The sequence below is a fragment of the Mus musculus genome, chromosome 11 (genome assembly GCF_000001635.26).
Source record: "Mus musculus strain C57BL/6J chromosome 11, GRCm38.p6 C57BL/6J".
Taxonomy (NCBI): domain Eukaryota; kingdom Metazoa; phylum Chordata; class Mammalia; order Rodentia; family Muridae; genus Mus; species Mus musculus.
The window spans coordinates 90524277-90545411 of record NC_000077.6 but is presented as its reverse complement, the minus strand read 5'-3'; the positions used below and the strand labels follow the sequence as shown (position 1 = coordinate 90545411).

The 21135-nt window shown below is 39.7% G+C and overlaps 1 protein-coding gene across 6 annotated transcripts in view; it reads left to right on the top strand.

The window, feature by feature from the left end:
* Stxbp4 (syntaxin binding protein 4) overlaps window positions 1-21135 on the top strand; it is a 161645-nt gene that overhangs the window by 92725 nt on the left and 47785 nt on the right. For 5 of the 6 annotated variants that reach the window (XR_388390.4, XM_030245750.1, NM_011505.2 and 2 more), the window contains exons 14-16: window positions 5130-5246; window positions 7452-7501; window positions 9799-9932. Coding sequence is in view for 5 of the 6 variants with exons in the window: in XM_030245750.1 (XP_030101610.1) it covers window positions 5130-5246; window positions 7452-7501; window positions 9799-9932 (301 nt within the window). In the remaining variant the exon portion in view is untranslated. Of the gene's footprint in view, window positions 1-5129; window positions 5247-7451; window positions 7502-9798; window positions 9933-11990; window positions 15577-21135 lie in introns of those variants that run through there. The other variant, XM_006532737.4, reaches the window with a different exon arrangement.

The window sequence follows — 21135 nt, the reverse complement described above, 5'->3', positions numbered from 1 at the left end:
AGTACTGCCAGGTTGAATGATAATTGTATGTTCAACTTTATAAGTAAATGCCAAATTATGACTGAATGTATTTTTAACTAATTTGTACTCCTGTGAAGAATGGATGAGAATTGCCATCTACCACTTGCTGATCCTTGGCTTTCTTTTACTTTGAGTTTTTATCCGTCTTGTTGCTATAATAATTGCTAAGCCAGTATAGTTTAATTTGTATTTCCCTAGTTACCAATGACTGACATAGTGTTGTGCTGGCTCATGAGAACTTGTCTCTTCTCAATGCCATGTTCACTGATGGATGTTGGAAGTTTGAAATCAACCATGATGGGGTCATTCATATCCCCAAATGCTGTAAACCTGTCATTTGCCCTTCCCTATCTGTGATAACCAGTTGAGCATACATTTATGCATTCAATTATCATTTATTTTTCTCAGTAAAATGTGCTCTTTTATCTTTTAGTTATTTTCCCATTTGGTTATTTGTCTTTTGCTTAGAGACTTGAAGTGATTCTCCTGGCTGCTAACCCTTTATTAACTTATATATTATAAAACTACTCTCAAATTTGTGGCCTACCTACCTTATCTGCTCTATAATGAAATGAGCTCTTTTTTTTTTTCTTTCTTTTTTTATTCTGGTCTTATTGTCTTAGTTGCTTTTTTTTTTTTAATTAGATATTTTCTTCATTACATTTCAAATGCTATCCCAAAAGCCCCCCCTACACACCTCCCGCCCTGCTCCCCAAACCACCCACTCCAGCTTCCTGGCCCTGGCATTCTCCTGTACTGGGGCATATGATCTTCGCAATACCAAGGGCCTCTCCTCCCACTGATGGCTGACTAGGCTATCCTCTGCTACATATGCAACTTAATTGCTTTTTTACCACTGTGATATGTATGACACGATGGTCAAGGGAACTTATAGAGGAAAGAGTTTATTTACCTTACAGTGTCCGAGTTTTGGAGTCCATGACCATTAGAGCAGGGAACATGGCAGCAGGCAGGAGGAATGGCAGTGGAGCTTACATGTTGATCAACAAGCATCAGACAGCAAGAAAGCAATCTGGGAATGCCTCAGCGCCTGCCCCCAGTGACACACCTGCCAACAATGTCTTCTAATCCTTCCCAAACAGTTCACCAACTGGGGATTAACCATTCAGATATCTGAGGCTGTGGGAGCCATTCTTATTCAGACCACCACATTTATCAGTTACCCCTATGTCTTTTCAGAAATCCTTCAGTCTCCAAAGACATAAAGGTATTTCTTTATGTTTGCTTCTAGAAATCCTATAGTTTGGGTACTTCTGCAGTTGGTTTTATAGCACTATATAAGATAAAGAACCAACTCGTTCATCCATCATTCCAAATGTTTGTGACCCTTCACTTAAAACTCCTTGCTAGCTCACCTGGAGGTCATCTCTGCCATAATTCAAGGTTCCCTGTGGATGGGGTTCTTTGTTCTCTTTCATTGGCTTACAGTTCAAAAGAACACAGGGACACAGTTTGTTGTTTGCTGTCTTTTATGATAGTCTGATCATTCTGTCTACTTATTTTTCTCCAAAAGTATGTAGGCTACATGGCCCTCTTATTTCATACTCTGCATAGGGCTTATCAATACCACCAAAACTTGGGAAGAACTTTTTGCTCTTTTTTTCTGAATAGCACGGAGGCATAGAAAGGTTTTTGTCGGTGCTTAAAGAATCTAGTTTCTCGGATCACAGCCCTACAGAATTTGCTCATGTTTGTTTCACGGGTCAGTGTGCACTTGGTCCTTAACAAATGACCAAAGTGAGCTTGATGAGCCGTCTGCCATGTGAGGTGCCGTTCCATGCAGTTAACAAGGTCAAGGCCATCAGCTTCAGTTCCTTTCTGTTGCTAGTAATGTCTTTGTACTCCTAAACCATCAGTTTGTCAGAGAAATATACTACCTCTCTTGTGATTTCCTTTCCTTAATGTTATTTGTATATTTTGAAACAGTGTCTTCAGATACATTAAAGCTTAGAATTATACATCCATCTTTTATGAAAATATTAGGATTCTTCCATCTGTAACTCTTTCCATTATGACTATTTTTGTTGATGCTACAATAATTCATACTGTTTTTTAATACTTACCTACGTATTTTTAAATATTCATTTACTTTCGACTTTCAGTTACGTCTGTGGCCTGAGTGAGCTTTTCCCACCCCCATTTATTGGTTGCTGAGCTGGAATTTAACTTTCCACTTATATCCTTCCCCTTATGAAAGCACCTGGCTCTTCTATATCCTCTTTCTGTTTAACTGTGGCTAGTCATATATTCAAGTTATTTCATTGGAGGTTTGTATTAATCCGTATTTCTTCTGTGTCCTACCCAATTATATATACTTCCCTTTGCTGGTTTCAAATTTATATAGTCTCCAATATTTTTATGGTGGCAAATGTGTCTTTAGAAGTAGCCTCTGGACTCAGATTAGATGATCCCAGTTTTGTTTGCAGTATCCAGAGCATTGTAACCAGGAGCCAGCTGGCCGGCTCCTCCTTCTCTGCACCAGGTTTGATCAGAGTTGCAGCCTGTCTGATCTGATGCCTTTTGGCCGTTACATTGACAATGAACGCACATGTTGTCTTCTGTCTTCATGGCTGGCTCAGCACTCGAGGTAACTTGATGCCGGCATAGTGGTCAAGCCCATTCTTCCTGGAGGTTTCTTGTCAGGGTATCTGGGCCTCCACCGCTGCAGCTTTGGCAGGAGCTCCCTTCACTCTGGGCACTATTTCGGCAAAAATCCTGTTCACAAAGCACCATGTGGGTGCTGGGAATCAGAGCTGAGCAAGCGCAGCTGGTGCTCTTCATTGCTAAGCCCCCTCTAGAGCCCCTGTGCCTTTAATTTTTAATGATCGTGCTCTCATGTTTGACATTCTGTATTAGTTCGTTATGAAATTAATCAATGACTTCCCCCATCGACATAGTAAAAGCACTTTTTAACATAAACCTAGTCCTCTTTCCGCCCTAATCTCTGTTGCTGGTAGCATGTTAGTTCTGTCCTGACGTGGCCACTTTTGTAGGTTGTTTAGTGTGCTCCAGATTGGTCTGGACGGGCCCTATGTTTATTCCCCTTGTTCCTAACCCCAGACAACCTTGCTTTCTGAAACAGTTACATCTCAGACTTTCTTGCTTCTTGAAACATTTGCTTCAAATTCATTTGGTGAAGATCTATTGATAATAAGCTCCCTGTTTTGCTCCTGTAAAAACCATTTTGATCCAAGTTTTAAAATACATTTAGATGCATGTAGAGAATTGCTACTGTGTAACTTTGTCACAGTTTTTATTTCCTGCTTTCATGTCAGCTATTAGTCATGTGTGATGTCTTTTCTTCTATATGACTTCAAGATCTCTTTGGCTCTGATAGTCAGTGTTTTAACCCCGGTGAGTCATTTGTTGATCTGATCTATTATAATTTATGCTGTTTGAGATGCATCGAACTTCCTAGTCTGGGGATCATTGTCTAGCCATGTCTGGAAAGCCCTGAACTGTCATCCTCCGATTGTCATATCTATCCATCTCTATCCCTCTCCTCTCTCCGTTTCCCACTCCATCCACACACACACCCAGTCTCACTATGTACACCAGCCAAGGTTTGAACTCATACAGATGCCCCCTTGCTCTGCCTCTCAAGTGTGGGATTAAAGTTGCATAAAATGCTCACCTTTTTTAAAACATTACTTACTTATTGATTTTAAGTGCATGAGCATTTTGCCTGCATAAATGTGTACCACATATGGTGTCTGCTGTGACTGCTAAGGACAGAAGAGGGGGTCGAATCCCCTAGACCTGGAGGACCAGCCAGTTGTGAGCTGTCTTGACTATTCTGGGTCCTGGCCTCAGGCCTCCTGAGAACAGCAAGTGATCTTAAGCACGAGGCCTCTCTCCAGCCCCTTTGCTGCTTCCCTTTGATTCTTTCTGGTAACTCAAGAGGTTCACCTGTGCTCTCACTTCTCCTTCATTTCTACTCCACATTGTGCCTTTCTCCTCTGTTCTCAGACCCTTGACTACTCCTTTGTTCCAGTGTCTCCATTTTCTTTTTAGGTCTATGAAATGGGGTATTATGTGTTATACTCTAGATAATGACTAGATTATTAAAATTTGACGTTTTATGCCATTGGATCTATTTTGAGTTTCAATTCTTTTTTAAAACATAGTTACTTTATGTTTATGTACATGATTAATGTATACACTCTGTTAGATTCGGCTATTAATTATCTGATTGTCAATCCACAAAACATACTTTGTGTTTAGTGATTTATTTTTATTGTAAGCTTGTGTTCTTTTTGCACACAACTATGGACATTCTGTGAAATCTCAATTTAGAAAACAGTTTCCAGAGCAGTTTTATTTCTGCTTCTCCTAACCTAGGACCAATTTAAGTAATATTTTCAGGTTATGAATTTTCATGTCATCTAAATAATATAAATTCAGCCCTCAAGTCTCCCCCTCTTTCTCTAGTAGTTACTGTTTAAGCATTACTGAGTAGGGGCTTATAGCTAGCAGTTATTCAGGACAGACTTTTTACTCACCAAGCCCAAATCAGAGTACCTAGTCTATGAAAGCTGTCTCACGCATTTCCCCATCACAATTCTACATGCCATGTGTGTCTGAAGAAACCCACAGTGTGGACCTCCAGGACCAGGATGTACCTCAGGGCAAACAGTCTTTTAGCATTCCCTTATCACCCTGCCTTGCTGGGCACTGCTGCTGTTCTCCATAGAAGCAACTTTACTTAGAGTTTATTATCTACGTATGTGTATAATATAGTCACCACTTATAGCTAAGCTACTCATGAAAGGCTTTCTATTAGCCTGTGTTAAAACACGTTTTTTTTAAAAAAGAAAAAGAAAAACACTAAGCTCAATGTAAGTCACTGTAAAAATCCATAAAAATCATATACAAAGCATGTCATAGATTAAAGTATCTGTGTAAATTAACTTTTAAATTTGACTAGTTATATTGTATATCTCCTCAAAATCAGAACCCATTTGTAAAAAGAGAGATAATAGATGAAATGGTCGTACCAGATATCAGTTTAAGAAGACTAAAAACAACAAGAAGGTTTTGAAAATTGAAGAAATGGGGTCAGTGGTACCTTTGCTGTCTTTATCCAGGAAAGTGTCCAGGACTTGAGAAAAAGAGTCACCGTTCTTGACTGCCAATTGCGAAAATCAGAAATGGCTCGGAAAGCATTCAAGGCGTCCACTGAAAGGCTCCTTGGTTTCATAGAGGTAAGTTTCCTCTTGCAGCTCACCTCTGTCTCCTAGGATTCCACAGCAGTGAGTTCAGCCAACCATGACTGAAAAGAACCAAACAAAACTGCAGGAAGTTCCACAAACCACACCAGGACCATGCTGAACCTGTGCAGATGAAGTGATGTGTCCTCATAGCCTGCTAGAGGTGACTCTGGCGCTCCCCAGTACTCTCCAGTATGGCGCTCGCCTCGCTTCTCATTTGTATACTGTCTGCTCAGGCCCGAGGTGCTTGCTCGTGTACTAAACCAGTAAAGGAAAATCCTGTCCTTACTGTGAATACAATAGGCTATAAAAACTATCTACATTAACACTGTGTTGTTATGTGTAAGTCATCGAGAGATGATGTCGTATAAACTGAGGAACTGGAGACAGTACTGCTGTCGCCGTCTTCATCCAGGAAAATGTTCAGAACTTGAGAAAGAGAGTCACTGCTCTTGACTGCCAACTAACTACCATTTCATTTATAATCTCTCTTTTATAAATGGGGTCTGAATTCATGAATCCATAGTAGATAGATAGATAGATAGATAGATAGATAGATAGATAGATAGATAGATAGATAGATATCATTTGAGTGTCTGTGGATTTTAATAGATCCAGGGATCCTGAAACTAACCCTCTGTACAAACAGGAATAACAGTATTAGATTATTTCTAAGAAATGTTGCCAGGCCTAAAGGCACCGCTGGAAGAAAACAAATTCAAGGCTTCTTTGGACTGACAACTCAGTGAGTTCAAGGCTATCCTGAGCAACTTAATGAGATCCTGTCTCAAAATAAAGAGTCAAAAGGAGGGTTGGAAAGATACTTATATGGTAGAATGCTGTCCTAGTATATATGAGGTCCTAAGTACAATCCCTAGTACTAACAGAAGAAAAGAAGGGAAGAAGAGAGAAATGTCATAGTGTTTGGTGACATCAAAAATATCTCTTGCAAAACAGCAATTCTTGCTTATAGTCAGATTTATATTTACTTTGGTAAGTGAAAAGAATGGCTAACATATATGTTAGATGTAGACACACGAGCTTACTTTACATCAGCTACTATAGTTATCGCAATCCCTACTGGTGTAAAAGTATTTAGCTGACTTGCAACCCTACACGGAGGAAATATTAAATGATCTCCAGCTATACTATGAGCTTTAGGCTTTATTTTCTTGTTTACAGTTGGAGGACTAACCGGAATTGTTCTATCAAATTCATCACTTGATATTGTACTTCATGACACATACTATGTAGTAGCCCATTTTCACTATGTCCTATCTATAGGAGCAGAATTTGCTATCATAGCAGGATTTGTTCACTGATTCCCATTATTTTCAGGCTTCACCTTAGACGACACATGAGCAAAAGCCCATTTCACCATTATATTTGTAGGAGTAAATATAACATTCTTCCCTCAACATTTCCTAGGCCTTTCAGGAATACCACGACGTTACTCAGAATACCCAGATGCTTACACTACATGAAACACTGTCTCTTCTATAGGATCATTGATTTCATTAACAGCTGTACTTGTAATAATTTTTATAATCTGAGAAGCCTTTGCTTCAAAACGAGAAGTATTATCAGTATCATACGCCTCAACATACTTAGAATGACTTCACGACTGCCCACCACCCTACCATACATTTGGAGAACCAACCTATGTAAAAGTAAAATATAGTATTTAATATACTTTATATATTATTTATATATTATATAATAAAATATATTGTGTTTTAATGAATACTTTCCTAAAAATCCTGATACCATGTAAACATAATTTGGTAACTATTTACAATGTCATGAAGTCCTCAAGAGATGGCTTACTTTGCCAGTTACAAGTGCTTGCTTCTCTTGTGAAACACCTGAATTCAGTTCCCAACATCCATGTCAGGTGACTCACAAACACCTGAACTCCAGTTCTAAGAACCCCAACACCTTCTTGTAGCCTCTGCAGGCATCTGCACACATGCACAAATTAAATACAAATAGTCTAAATAAATATCTTATAATTATTTCTAAGTATAATTACATGTCAATATAGTTGTCTCCCCCACCATAACAGGAACATCTGCAGACATGATATAAGAAGAAAATTGCAAATATTAATTAATCAAGCTAAGTTTATTATTGTTTTGTTTTGTTTTGATTTAAGCTATCCAACTTACAAATTTCCTTCACCATCTTGTCTCTCACTAGGCTATTCAAGAAGTTCTTTTGGATAGTTCTGCTCCTTTATCAACTTTAAGGTAAGAATACTTTATTTGCTGCAGAGTATGGACACAGTAAGTTCTTCAGTAATAATTGCGGCTAAGATATTCTTGTGGGTTTAGAATGCTACATGATTCCCATTGGCTGCTCTTTGAAAACAAAAAACAAAAACAAAACAAAACAAAATAAACCTTTGGAAGTAAGTGCAAGAGCATACTGCTTGTTTTGGGTTCTATCTCCCTAAGAAACTGCTAGAAGCATTTAGACGGCCATTGTAGCTTTGTACGCTGAAGCTGAGGAGTCAAACGTCCTGCCTGTGTGGATAAGCTGCTGGTGGCAGGTGCCCTGCTGAAGATCAGGCTCATTCCAGCATATGCATTGCATCAAAGAGAATTTTGCAAAACATAGTCACCCAATCAGCCAATCAGAACTAAATAAAGGAAGGATGTATGTAGACTACACCTTGATTTGTTACCACTCACAGTATGCTGCTGGCTTCAGGATTCCTCTTTGGAGGAATTCGTACAAACATACAGATAAGGTTCATTTTTCTCTAGCCATGGCTTCCCGTTCATTATGTATGGTGAAGGACCGAATGGTCTATGGTAAAGTAATTATTTCCTTATAACCACCATAGTTCCTATTGAACCCAACTCTACCAGCACCAATTGCAGAGACAGAAACTATACTGCTGTGGAAACAGCAGCTCAATACAGGAAGTCAACCCCACATAATGGCTTCTACCTGTAATCCTAGCACTTGGGAGGCTGAGACAGGAGAATCTCTGTTGAGTTCAAGGTCAACGGGGGGGGGGGGGGGGGGCGGGGCGGGGGTTAAGGTGAGACCTTCTCTTGCAACAACAACAAAAGTGTCAACATAGCTTTTTTTTCTATTTTCAAATTTTGAGTAATATATCCAGTTGTTGACTTTTACATTCATTTTAATGCTTCATTTCTTATTATGAAAATATCTGGCATTTTTGTTGTTAACCAGAGTACTTACAATTTATTTCTGTGGATTCTATGAATACTGTCTCAGTAAGGAGTTTAGAATGCTCAGTGGCCATATTTCCCTCTTATACGTTACGGGGACCCCAACAACTCACTTTCACTTTTACTAATTCAAAATTTTGGTATTAAGTATCAAGTTTAAAAATAATCAGTTAAAAGCCAATCTCTAAAACACTTTTTAAGGGGGAAAAGGCCACTTGAAATAGCTACAGTGAGCAGCTTCTGCTGTGTCTTCCAAGTTAAGCACTGTCACAGTCTGGCTCACTCTTCTCAGTGTACGTGTCTTTATGGATATTGGCCTTGGCCGTTCAACACAGAGTAAAAGCTGTGTGCTTGAATTGGAGAATTCTTAAGTTGATCCTTGTGAGTTAATGCCATCATGTTTAAGAAAATGGGTTGTAGATAATGATTTATTTTCAATAAAGTCATCTGTCTTTAAGTAAAAGCTTAAGTGTAAGTTTCTTAGGAAAATGTTGCATCTTAAGTTATATCATAATGCATTTATTTCAGATGGCAGTATAGATAAACTCTGGGACACAAAATGAAAAATAATACGAGAGAGAGAAAGAGAAATTTACAAGGAAAACGGAAAGATTTGCAGGAAAGCAAGAAGGCTGACAAGGGCTGGAGTATAGCCAAAACACATTATCTACATGTGTGAAGTTATCAATGAATAAACTTTATTAATAAAAAGCAAAATAAAATATTATAGTAAGAAGATATATATAAAGCCTTTCGGCTGTTTGTAGTTAGGAACGACAAATGTGAGAATTTAAAAGATAATTTCTTAAGTAAATATGCATGTACCATTTTATATTTAATATTACTGCAAGCAATAGAAAACATCTGTTTAATAAACTCACGTTTATATGTTTGATTTGAAAATTTACAAAATGAAAGGAAAAGACCAGCAAACAATTTAGGACATAGGCTATCCTTCATTTATATCCTTTTACATTTAAAGTTAAAGTATTGGTTAAAATATGCTTATTTCCTGTAAAATAAGCAAGTAAAGGCAGAAACACTATTCTATGTGATTAAATTCTTATATAGCTCTATAAATATAATGTTTCTAGAAATAGAAATATTTTTATGCAAACGTAATGGACACAGATTCAGGCTTAGCCAAGATGGGTGTCCTTGCTGGGCAGTATGCTCAATGGGTGTCCTGGCTGGGCAGTATGCTCAATGGGTGTCCTTGCTGGGCAGTATGCTCAATGGGTGTCATTGCTAGGCAGTATGCTCAATGGGTGTCATTGCTGGGCAGTATGCTCAATGGGTCATTGCTGGGCAGTATGCTCAAGGCCATTTCATTGCCCATGCAGTGAAAGAAGAGCTGTGCTCGCATCTCAGACTTCGCTTCCACTGCTGGCAAGGAACGGACGCAGCTTCCCAGCAACCCTGCTTCTGGAATCCAAGGAGCTTGTCAGATCTGTCCGTGCCATACTTGATATGGACTGTAAGTTATCATTATCATCTTCTTCTTCTCCTTCCTCCTCCTCCTCCTTCTCCTCCTCTTCTTCTTGTAATTTATTAAACAAAGCAGAAGAAAGACCTTAGTTCTGGTAGTTCAATTGCATGGGATATATTTGTCTACAGTAATATTGATAGCTACTCATTAAAAATACTAACATGAGGATTCTGGAAAAGAATATTTGCTTTATTTAAAAGTGCTCAAGATCTCAAGATGACAGCAAACTGAGGACAGCTATTTAATGCATGCCATTACTTCTGTTTTATTCCAAAGTATCTTTGACATTGGAAAATAAATAGCAAAAAGATAAAAAATAAATATAAGCAATCGCAGTAGAAGTATGAAGGTAAAGTGGTGCTGAAGAAGGGTTGTAAACCATGCCACAGGTGCCGTAACATCAAACGAGGTTGGATGGGGCCTGGGGCACAGGGCTCTAAGCCCAGCACCTGAAATACTGAGGCAGACCAGTGCAGACCAACTTCAAAAGATGCCCAAACAACAGTGCCGTAGAAAGCACTGACGAGACACAGCCAGCCATGGTGTCTTATATCTAAAGGCTCTTGCAAGCCTGAGGCAAGAGGAGTTCTGGGCTTTTGAGGCTAGGCTAGGCTACATAACAATTGCTAGCACAGACTAGGATAAGTATGGAAGACAAACAGAACAAACTATTGAAATAGTTAAGTAAAACCATGAGGGGAGGGGAAAAAAAGATTATCAACAGGAACAACCAAGCCCAGACTCTGTGGCGGTGAGCCGGGTAGTTCCTGAAAGGGCTGTGGAAAGCCAAACAAGTTCTCTGCTCTTCAGAGCTGCCAACTCGGGCTGAGACAACAGCACTGTGTGCGACCTGTATGATCAGAACTAGGGACCTTTCCAACACAGGAGGAGCAGACCAGTTTCTGAGTAAGTCCCAGCACCAGCCCAGAACCCTCAGAGATCACCCTAGTGACTGGGCGTGTCTACACTTCCCCCATTCGGTTCCCAGGCACTTGTGCCTCATCGTGAGAATTTCAACTTTTAATAACTGTTTTCAGCACGTCATTTGTTCCCCTGCAGTGAAAATTTATACATGACTTTCCTAACTCCTACATTATTTATAAAAGTCAATAATAACATATCCAAAGTGAAATAGAGAAGAAATAAGATGATCAATAGGTAAAATCTTTAGCCCAAGAGCACTAGGCATTGTTACCTACACATAGCATCCCTATAAAAGTGAGAGCCATGCATATAGATTCCTGTGCACAAGTTCATGGGCATCTATAACATGACTGACTTGTTGAGCAGTTCCTACAAAGCTCGAGACACAGGAAAATGCAGTCTTTTATTGATTTACTCAGTGGTTCTGAGCCTGGAAAAGTTAGGTCATATTTAAACTATGCAAACATATTAGGGTGTCTAAAAAAAATCATATTCCATGATTAGGTAGCTAAAAATTCTTTTACATGAATGTCTTACCAGACCTTTGAAAATTACGAGACAGAATAACTCTTTGATGCTCAAGACTATCAGCTGTATTTTATATGTTAGTCCGGAATGAGGTACGGCATCCTTCCTATAAACATCAAAAGTGCACCCCCAACACTGTGGTCATAAATAAATAGTGCCTCATGCATTTCCACAGATGCCCTCGTGTGCACCACACTCGGGCTGAGAACCCAATACACATCAGCCCAAACTCATCAACAACAGTCCCCACGTGGACAGAGCTGTAATAAACGTTAGATGAAGAGGAAAAAAAAAATCAAGTAAATGAAGATAATAAAATATTCAGAACATAACCACATATGACAAATAAAATTAATTATTATACTTAAAAACATGATATCCTTTATACAAGAAGCAATTACTATTAAAGAAACAAAATCTGAGGAAGGTTTTTAAAAGAAATTTTAAATGTCTTTTCCTATTATGAATATAATACCTACTCAAAAGAAGTTTTATAATGATTAAATAAACTTTGTATAAAGCACTGTTTCTACTAGATTTTCTAGCCAAAAAAAGCTATGTTTTTCATTTAATTTAATTTTTTTTTTTTTTTAGTTTTGAAGTTCTATATTATGCAGTAAATATTTAGAAGTAGCAATGCTCATTCAACAAAGATGGTGGCTGAGGCCCAAAGAAGTTAAGTAAAGACTGAAGTCGCTCTTTAAACAGTGCACATCAGGGTGGAAACTGGAAACCTCCATATGCAGATTACTTCACCTCCGCGTCTGCTGTCTGAACTCTATTCCTACACTGCTGGTGTGCTCCTTCCCAGTGTGACGACACAGCTTAGCCAGCTCACCTCTGTTCACACCATCAGTTAGTGTAAGGCAAGGATTTATTAACAGCTGTGACTTGCTTCAGAGCTTGGCCAACGTTGACACTTCAAGCTGATTGTTCCAGAGAGCTGACTCTTGCAGTGGTTCCCAGCCTTCCTAATGCCTTCATACAGATCTTCAGGTTGTGGTGGCCCCAGCCATAAGATTATTTTGTTGCTATTACACAAGCGTCATTTTGCTACTGTTAGGAATAGTAATGTAGATATGAGATGTACAGGATATGTTACTCCCAAAGGGGCCGTCATATACTGCTTAAGAAGCGCTGCTCCAGAGGCTCTTTCTCTTCTAACACCATATTACCAAACACGATAGCTTTTAAATTGCACTCACTTCATAACTCTGAACGTACAAACTTAAAAGGTACAAAGAAGAACGAATCATAAAATGGAACTTTCTACATAATACTAATGTTATTGTTAAATATCCTATTAACCATTGCTCCATAACAAATCACCCCAAAATTTGACAGCTAAAATATTTTAGTATTCTATCTTATGGTCCTGTTGAGTTGCTAGGTGTGGCTGAGCAGTTCTTACTGTGGGACTCTCTGATGTAGTTACAGGCAGATAGCTCCTGACTTTACAGGCATCCGATGAGTCTGCTAGGCTGGACATCCAAATGGCTACTCAACTTGGAATGTCGACTAGAATACCCGTCTCTTTTGTACCCTCTCCAGCATGGAGGCCTTAGGAAGCAAAATGTTCACGGTGGCTCAAAGCTCCCACACAGATGGTTAGATGGGCAGAAGAGAAAGTGCAACTGCTTCTGTGGCTCAGCCTCCGGAGCTACAGGGTTTTACTTAGACCGTCTTCTGTCCATCTGCTCAGATTCCAGGGACGGGGCTCAGGCCCCATGCTGGGTGAAGAGGTACCATGATCACATTTTAGAAGATTGTGTAGGCAGAAGGTAGTTTTGTGGTTACCTTTAAAGAATCTAACTTTCCATATTAGATTATATCAGATATCAGCAAGTTAGTCATGAAGGCTGCATAACATCTTCCGTGTGTCAGTTAACATGTGGCATTTAGCAGAACAACAGGCTCTCTTTTTTATGTCTGTCCCTCCCCTTAGCATCACTACCTGCTGTTTGTTTTCCTTCAGCATCCTACTGTCTCTCCCACTCCCAATCTTCTCTAAGCCAGGAACCAAAAGCATACAGGTGGATGACTGAATGGATGGGTGGATGGTCAGGGGTTGGAAGCGCAGCTGAATAAATGGATATAGAGGTAGGAATGCAAACACGAGAGAGAGAGAGAGAGAGAGAGAGAGAGAGAGAGAGAGAGAGAGAGAGAGAGAGAGAGGAAGAGAGAGAGAGAGAGAGAGAGAGAGAGAGAGAGAGAATGAGAATATTTCCTCCTAATTTTCCAATTGTTAAGGCATGGGTATAAACCTGGCTGGTCAGTAGCATTGCCTGGCTTGATGCGCTCCCATTCACAGGCCCTTTGGGAACTTTTGAGACAACAGATACATGGCTGAAGATGGGAAACCATGCTTCTAAAATATTGTCTGTCCACTTTATATGGTGGGTATATGTTGAAATTTTTATGTAACCTAATACATTTTTAAAAATAAAGTTATATATCAAGAAAACATAACAATTGATTATATAGAGGATTTCTCTGCATCTTAGAAAGGGCTGAACTCAATCACTTCTAATATATATGTGGAGACCAGTATTCTATGTTTAAACATTTTTATGCTTGTGTGGAAACAGTAGGGGGAAACACCTGCATACACATAACCCAGTGGATATTGTTGTCATTAATTTTAATTACCTCACTCACATTAACCATTAGCTCTGTCAAACATGATTATTCAAAGAAAATATTTGAAATTCAGCAGAACTTCTCTGGAAGAGAACAGAAAACCGACACGTGCACTCTTTATCCTCCACAAGATTGTATGTGCTTTGCTGTTTAAAACCAGCAGTGTCTATGCTGTCTTCTTTAAAGCATAGCTGTTAATGTTGGCATGTTTTGTCAGTGCTTTTCGGATTTATAGGGCATACCTCTTTAACTTTAATGATTGAGAGAAACTTAGCTCCTTTGCTTTTTTTCTGTAAGCAGTGGTTTTTAAAATGTATATTAACAGGAAACAGAAAATCACTACAGCGAAGTAGCTCAGTCAGCCAAAACCCCCAACCTCATTTCTTTTGCCTTAGCTATCTGTGTATTTCAAGTTATAATTTCAAATATTGACTTGGGTAATGGTTTCCACTTTCATTTAATAAAAATACATTCTAGGATAATACACTAAAATTCTTCCTTGGAAACCTGTAGGATAAGTTTTTTTTTTTTTGAATCTATATCTTTTTTTACAACTTTTAAAAATTTTTGTTTTTATTTTTTATTATAATTATCATCATCATATCTTTTCTTATAATCATGATTCCTTTCCCAGCCCATCCTCTGACAGTTCTTCATCCCAGTCCTCCTCCCCTTCTCCAAGAGGATGTCCTCAGCCCCCAACGCCACACCACCACACCACCCCTTCCCTGGGGCCTTATGTCTCCTGTGGGTTAGGTGCTTCTTCTCTCACTGAGGCCAGACCAGGCACTTCTCTGCTGTATGTCTGTCAGGGGCCTCATGTCAGATAGTGTATGCTGCCTGGTTGGTGGCTCAGGGTCAGAGATCTCAGGGTTCCAGGTCAGTTGAGAGTGCTAGTCCTTCTCTAGGGTCACCCTCCTCCTCAGCTTCTTCCAGCTTTTCCCTAATTCAACCACAGAGGTCTCCGACTTCTGTCCATTGCTCCAGTGTAAGTGTCCGCATCTGACTCTTTCAGCTGCTTGTTGGGCCTCTCTGAGGGCAGCCATGCTAGGCTCCTGTCTGTAAGCACGCCACAGCAGCAGTAATAGTGTCAGGCCTTGGAGCCTCCCCTTGAGTTGAATCCCAATTTGGTCTAGTCACTGGACCTCAGTCTCTTCTCCATTTTGTCCCTGCAGTTCTTTTAGACAGGGACAATTCTGGGTCAGAGTTTTTGACTGTGGGATGACAACCCCATCCCTTCACTTGATGCCCTGTCTTTCTCCTGGAGGTGGACTCTACAAGTTCCCTCTCCCCACTCTTGGGCATTTCATCTAAGGCCCCTCCTTTTGAGTCCTGAGTGTCTCTCACCTCCCAGGCTCAGTACATTCTAGAGGGTCCCCCTACCTCTTACCTCCTGAGGTTGCCTGTTTTCCATTCGTTCTGTTGGCCCTCAGGGCTTCACTCCTGATTCCCCACCACCCCAGTAACCTGATCCTTTTCCCCTTGGCCTCTCTCCCACCCAGGTCCCCCCTCCCTCTGCCCCCCATGACTGCTTTCTTCTTCCTCTCAAGTGGGATTGAGGCATTCTCACTAGAGTCCTTCAGCTTGTTAACCTTCTTGAGTTCTGTAGATTGTGTCCTGGATATTCTGTACTTTCATGTCCTTTTGGGTCTGAGTTACCTCACTCAGGATGATATTTTCTAGTTCCATCCATTTGCGTGCAAAACTCAGGATGTCCTCATTCTTAATAGCTGAGTAACATTCCATGTGTAAATGATCCACATTTTCTGTATCCATTCTTCCATTGTGGGATCTTACATCTTAAAACCAAGCTCAGAAGACTGCCTGGGAGACAATCCTGAGCCTGTTCTGGGTTATCAATTCCTCCGAACTCTGATGAAATCCCCCTTCCAGAAATGTTGAATCCTATGCTTCTTGCATCCATTGTCAGAAGACTTCTGAAGCCCAGGCTACGATCCCATATCTGTACACATGGCAGTCTCATCCTCATCAGAGTGCCTGTGGAGACAGATGTCAGGGTGTTTGCGCTATAGAGTCTCTGAGCTTTCTTTCCTAGAGGTGCTCCAGTGAGTACAGTAGCTGTCCATTCACTTCCATGGGACAGATGACTTAGCCCTCGGCTGCTGCATGTAAAAACTGGAGGGTTCGATAGAATGTTTGTTACCTGCTGCCTGGAGCTGGGGAGGTTCCTTGACTGGGTGCTGCTGCCGCCGAGGTGTACTGGTGTGGCATGACGACGAGGTGCAGTAAGGAAGTTAAATTCCCTTCTGTCTGTTAATTGTCTAGAGTGGCATTCAACTTGGATACGTTTGGATGGGGGTAGATGAGGGCCCTTCTGAATATGAAGCATGTAACACGTTATTGCCTGCGTGTTAGAGTGTAATCACCATGGAGAACTGCAGCAGAGGGTCTGCATCAGCACCTTTCTATGGTGATTGGTACCATGGAGAGCTTTGGTCTGTTCCGTTGTGTTTAACAAGACAATAAGGAGGGAATATAGACATCTCAGTCAGGATTGGAACCCTGGAAATGCTTCTCCCACTCTCCATCACTGTCTTCATGGCCAATAACATTGTGGTACCTTAGTGTAATCTTCATGTGAAGCAACTGCTGCTTCATCACGGTGCTCTTTGATTGACATAGAGACTGACAAAATTATTATGGGGAAAAAAAAGCAAACATACCCAGTTCTGATTTAAAATAATTTTTAAAATGTCTTGCCAGTTATCCCATAGGAGACCTTTAATAAAATACGAACTCTTTGAGTTTCCAGTATGAGTGTCAGGGCTGAAGAAACGGCTCAGCTGCTAAAGGTTGACTTAGAACTAAAGGAGAATCATTTAATTTCCCACCTTCGAGTGCCCATAGAAATGACAAATAGGATATAAAAACAGGGAGACGATCACTGAGAATCCTCATCCCTTTTCAGGGTGGGGCAAGGACCTCAGAGTGGGAAAGCAGGAAGGGCTAACCTGCTACTTCCTCTGTCGAACAACCGCAGTAACTATGGGCAAGCTGGGCTCTGGCAGGAATGCACTCCTGTGCTCCAGACTGAAAGCTAATGAGTAAACTACAGCACAGTTCTCACTCTTGGGAGAGTCGTTGGCTTCGTTGAAGTCTGCAGACCTCCCCCAGATTCTTTGTCAGGTAGAAGACAAGTGGGTGCTGATCTCTTGAGAGGCACAGGCAGCGCTTTAGAGCAAACATACATGGGAGTGCACTGGCGTTCATGTGGAAGGAACTAGCACCAAGTACATGTGACTTTACACAGTCACATCTAGTCCTAGCTCACTACCAACTACACAGACATGCTTTTGTGTCACTCCTACGTTCAGAGTGCAGGCACACAGAGCCAGCCCCCAGCCTAAACTGGGCAGCTCCAAGAACCAGCTCAAATGTTCAGGTGACCAAGAAGTCCCTATTGCCATTCAACAGTCAAAACCAGTAGAAATATGTAACATAGTTTCATATATACCTCATTCAAGCTCTTATCAATAGATACATATGAATATATGCTTATTGAAAAACCCACTGCAGTAAAGCAAGAAAACATACACGTCAAGATGTAGGAGAGTTTAGAATTACTATTATAGCTATGCTTAAACCTTTCCATTCTGCTTGCATGCTGAAATTGGCACTTATAATTGGGAGTCCACTTTAAAAATCTGAAGGAGAAGGGTGTCTCCACACTATCTCTATCATAACTGGGCTCTTAACCTTTGGCATTTCACCCAAGTGAGATGCAGTCGGAGCTAAATTTTCTACACCCACAAGGGCCTAAATGCTGCCGTGCAAAGGAAACAAGGGGCATGAATCATTCCCTAAAGAATACACTTTCCTTTCTCTGAAATAATTCATATATTAGTCATTTAAAAAAATTAGCAACCATCTGGGCCTGCCACTAATTAAAGTTGAAAGTAAACAATCAACTAGAAGTAGGAATGTAACTTGACTCAATATTCTTGAGAACACACACACACACCACATACATACATGCAGATATTCACAAGATCTTTTAAAAGATCTTTTGAAAAAATGTTAAAAATGTTTTTAATGATTACATTTTAACTCACTAATTTCAACTATTGGTATTTTTAAAGTAATAAAAGATATATGTGTAAATATTTTGATTACAGCATTTCTTATAAAAACTATAAAGGTTCAACTGTTAAAAATTGGTTAACTAATTAAATTTTATTTAGTCAGCTGAAAATTTATTTAATAAGGAGACCCTTTCCCTTCCCTTTCGAAGCACTGACCCTCTGATTATACATACTGGGCTCTGCAAGAATCCTGCATCAATTCTGCTGTTTCTATCATTAACTAGGAATCATTTATCTCTACTGACTTAATTACTTTTATTGCAAGTATATGAGTGTCTCCCTTGTATATGTTTGTGTACCAAATGTGTGTCTGGTACCCACTACAGCCAGAAGAGGGCATCCAAGCATATAGAACAGGAGTCATGGTGTTTGTAAACTACTCTGGTGGTGCTGGGAACTGAACCCAGCTAGAATAGTACAACTATTAACCATTTAGCCATCTCTCCATCTCAGCAATTAAACTCATAAAAGTAGGATGCCAGTTTAACATCTCTCTTCTTTTTATGTTGTGAGAAGTAATTCTAACACCTTAGTCAAGCATCAAGAGCCCCAAGGGCCCCCACATCCTTTCCAAGATCAAAAACCAATTCTAAGTAGATAACTTGTTTTTTAAAGAATGTGTAACACATATAGCATAGAAGCTAAACTAAAGCTGTGTAAACCAGTTGGAAAGGTTTCATGACATAGGGAAAAGACAGTGTTGTAACATCTTAAATGCCTTTTTGATTTTTCCCGTAGATTCCTCCCTTCTCTCAGATCCCAAGTTCATACTTCACATCTTCTCTTTCCAGTCCTTCAGTACCTGACACTTATATCTTTGGGTTTTTTTCATTACTCCTGATAGCATACTTTTATTACTAGTCTGATTTGTAAGAAAAACTCAACCATGTTCCTTTAGAAGACGTCAGCCATACTGTTTGGAATTGGCATTTGCTATTTACCTTCCCTAAAGTAGTCCTGTGGACTGTGTCTCTTGCTTCTCTTGGAAGTGGCCAAAGGGGTCAGCCTGCTAGGGAGAACTGTGACTGTGTCAGCTGAGAGAAAAACTAAGATGTCATGGTAGGGTCCAGTTCTTCTCTGATGACTTCATTTTCCAGAGTCAGATATTTAAGACTGTAGATATTCATAGACTCTAACCGTCCAACGAATGGTAAACATATAATACATTGTATTTTTGAAAATTGAAAGGCCTGTGTGGTTCTACTTAAAAATGCACTGAATTTTATTTTGAACAATTTAATTAGTGTTCGCTTCAAGGGAAACATTTCATTCCAGGCTAAATTTTATTTACCTGGAATAAAAAAGAAAAAAGAAAAGAGAAACACACACTCCTCTTAATAAAAAAATTAAAAAAAAAAAAAACTACGAATGTCCACAACAGAACAGACACTAAAATAACAATATAAATCACAAAATACCTAAAGTATCATTCATACACTGGGCCTTGCTGGCCAGCAGCCTATGTAAATATAGCAGGTAAAGTTGTATAAACAAGTGATCAAGAAAGCAAATATCATAATTCCAGATATCAGTAAATGTTACACACATCAGTATATAAAGCAACTACATGAGATGCTATATAAGACTGGTGGACAAAGAACGTCCCTTTGAAGAGGTAGGACTGGAGTCCAGGCTCAACTGGAAGAAACCCCACAGGAAGGGCTTCTCCAGCCCATTACGGAAGCTCTGAGGCAGGGGTAACCCTGAAATGCTCCAGGGACAGTGAAACATGAGCTGTGTACCCACCAGATATGAGCAGGCAGATGAGTACCATGAGATAAGGCTACAGATGTAGAGCAGCTGCCTTCTATGACATGCAAAAGAGTCACAGGAAGCCATGATGGTTTCAAACAGCAGTAAAATAATATGACCTACATTTCCACAGTTTTGGGGGCAATTCTTACACTGAAATGTAATAACAAGAATGAAGGAAACAGGAAGGCTAGTTAGATACAGTGTTGGGGGTGGGGATGGTAGTCATGTGGGCTGAACTTGGAGTAGCAAAGAAAACTTCAATTTAAAGAGATATTTGTGCCGCTCCATCAAGTATTAGATGCTGGATCCTGAAGCTCACTATTAATCTTTCAGCTTGGTAGCTGTGTGTGTTACATTAATGAATGCCCTGAAGTCCAGAAGCAATGAACACTTTTCTCTTATCATCCTGGATCTTAGATAACTACATGCCTCCCCATTGACCGATCTGCATATCAATCAGTTGACAAATATATGCTGTTTTTATTAAACAAATTCCTGAGAAATTGAATGCTGAAAATAGTCAATACTATCAGACATATATATATGTATATATCAACATCTACCATTTCTACTGCCACATAGGAAGTAAATATATACAGCCTTTGAGTCAAAGAATCAAGAAACCATCATATTTCTGGTAGTTATTATATGGAACCATTTTCTACTGTGAGTCAGTCCCAAAGCTACCACATATGATGCATTTTCATAGAAGATCATTTCCAGGAACGTATTTCAGATTTACACTTTAATCATGTATACTATCAGTAGCCTCAAGTTATTAAGGCATGGCTAGACAAGAGAGCTTTCATTTCTCTCAAAGGCAAGGATAAGGTTGTCAAGGGGATTGCAGGATGTACAAAGTCTAGGATTTAATCAAATAAGAAACCTGTAGACACTAGTATGAACGTGGCTAACAGACTTTCACTCAAACTGATTTCAGACAGAACGGGACTGTCTGAAAAAGCAGATTGCTCCTTAGATCACAGAAGCCATCATAGGTTCTGTGGGGATAGCAGTAGACAGAGAGGAGTCACTCTTCCATCATTTTTTCTCAATCTAATTTTAATCACAATGGCTCAAGTACCAGACAGAAATGTTTATTTCCCAAGATCTGAAAAAAGTCTCCATTCAAACTGAAGGCATTCTGTTGAGATAATAGATTAGGTGTTCTTCAGAATTTATATGAGGACAAAGAACTAACAGTTCATCTAAACAGGGTGGCCACTATACTAAAATGTTTT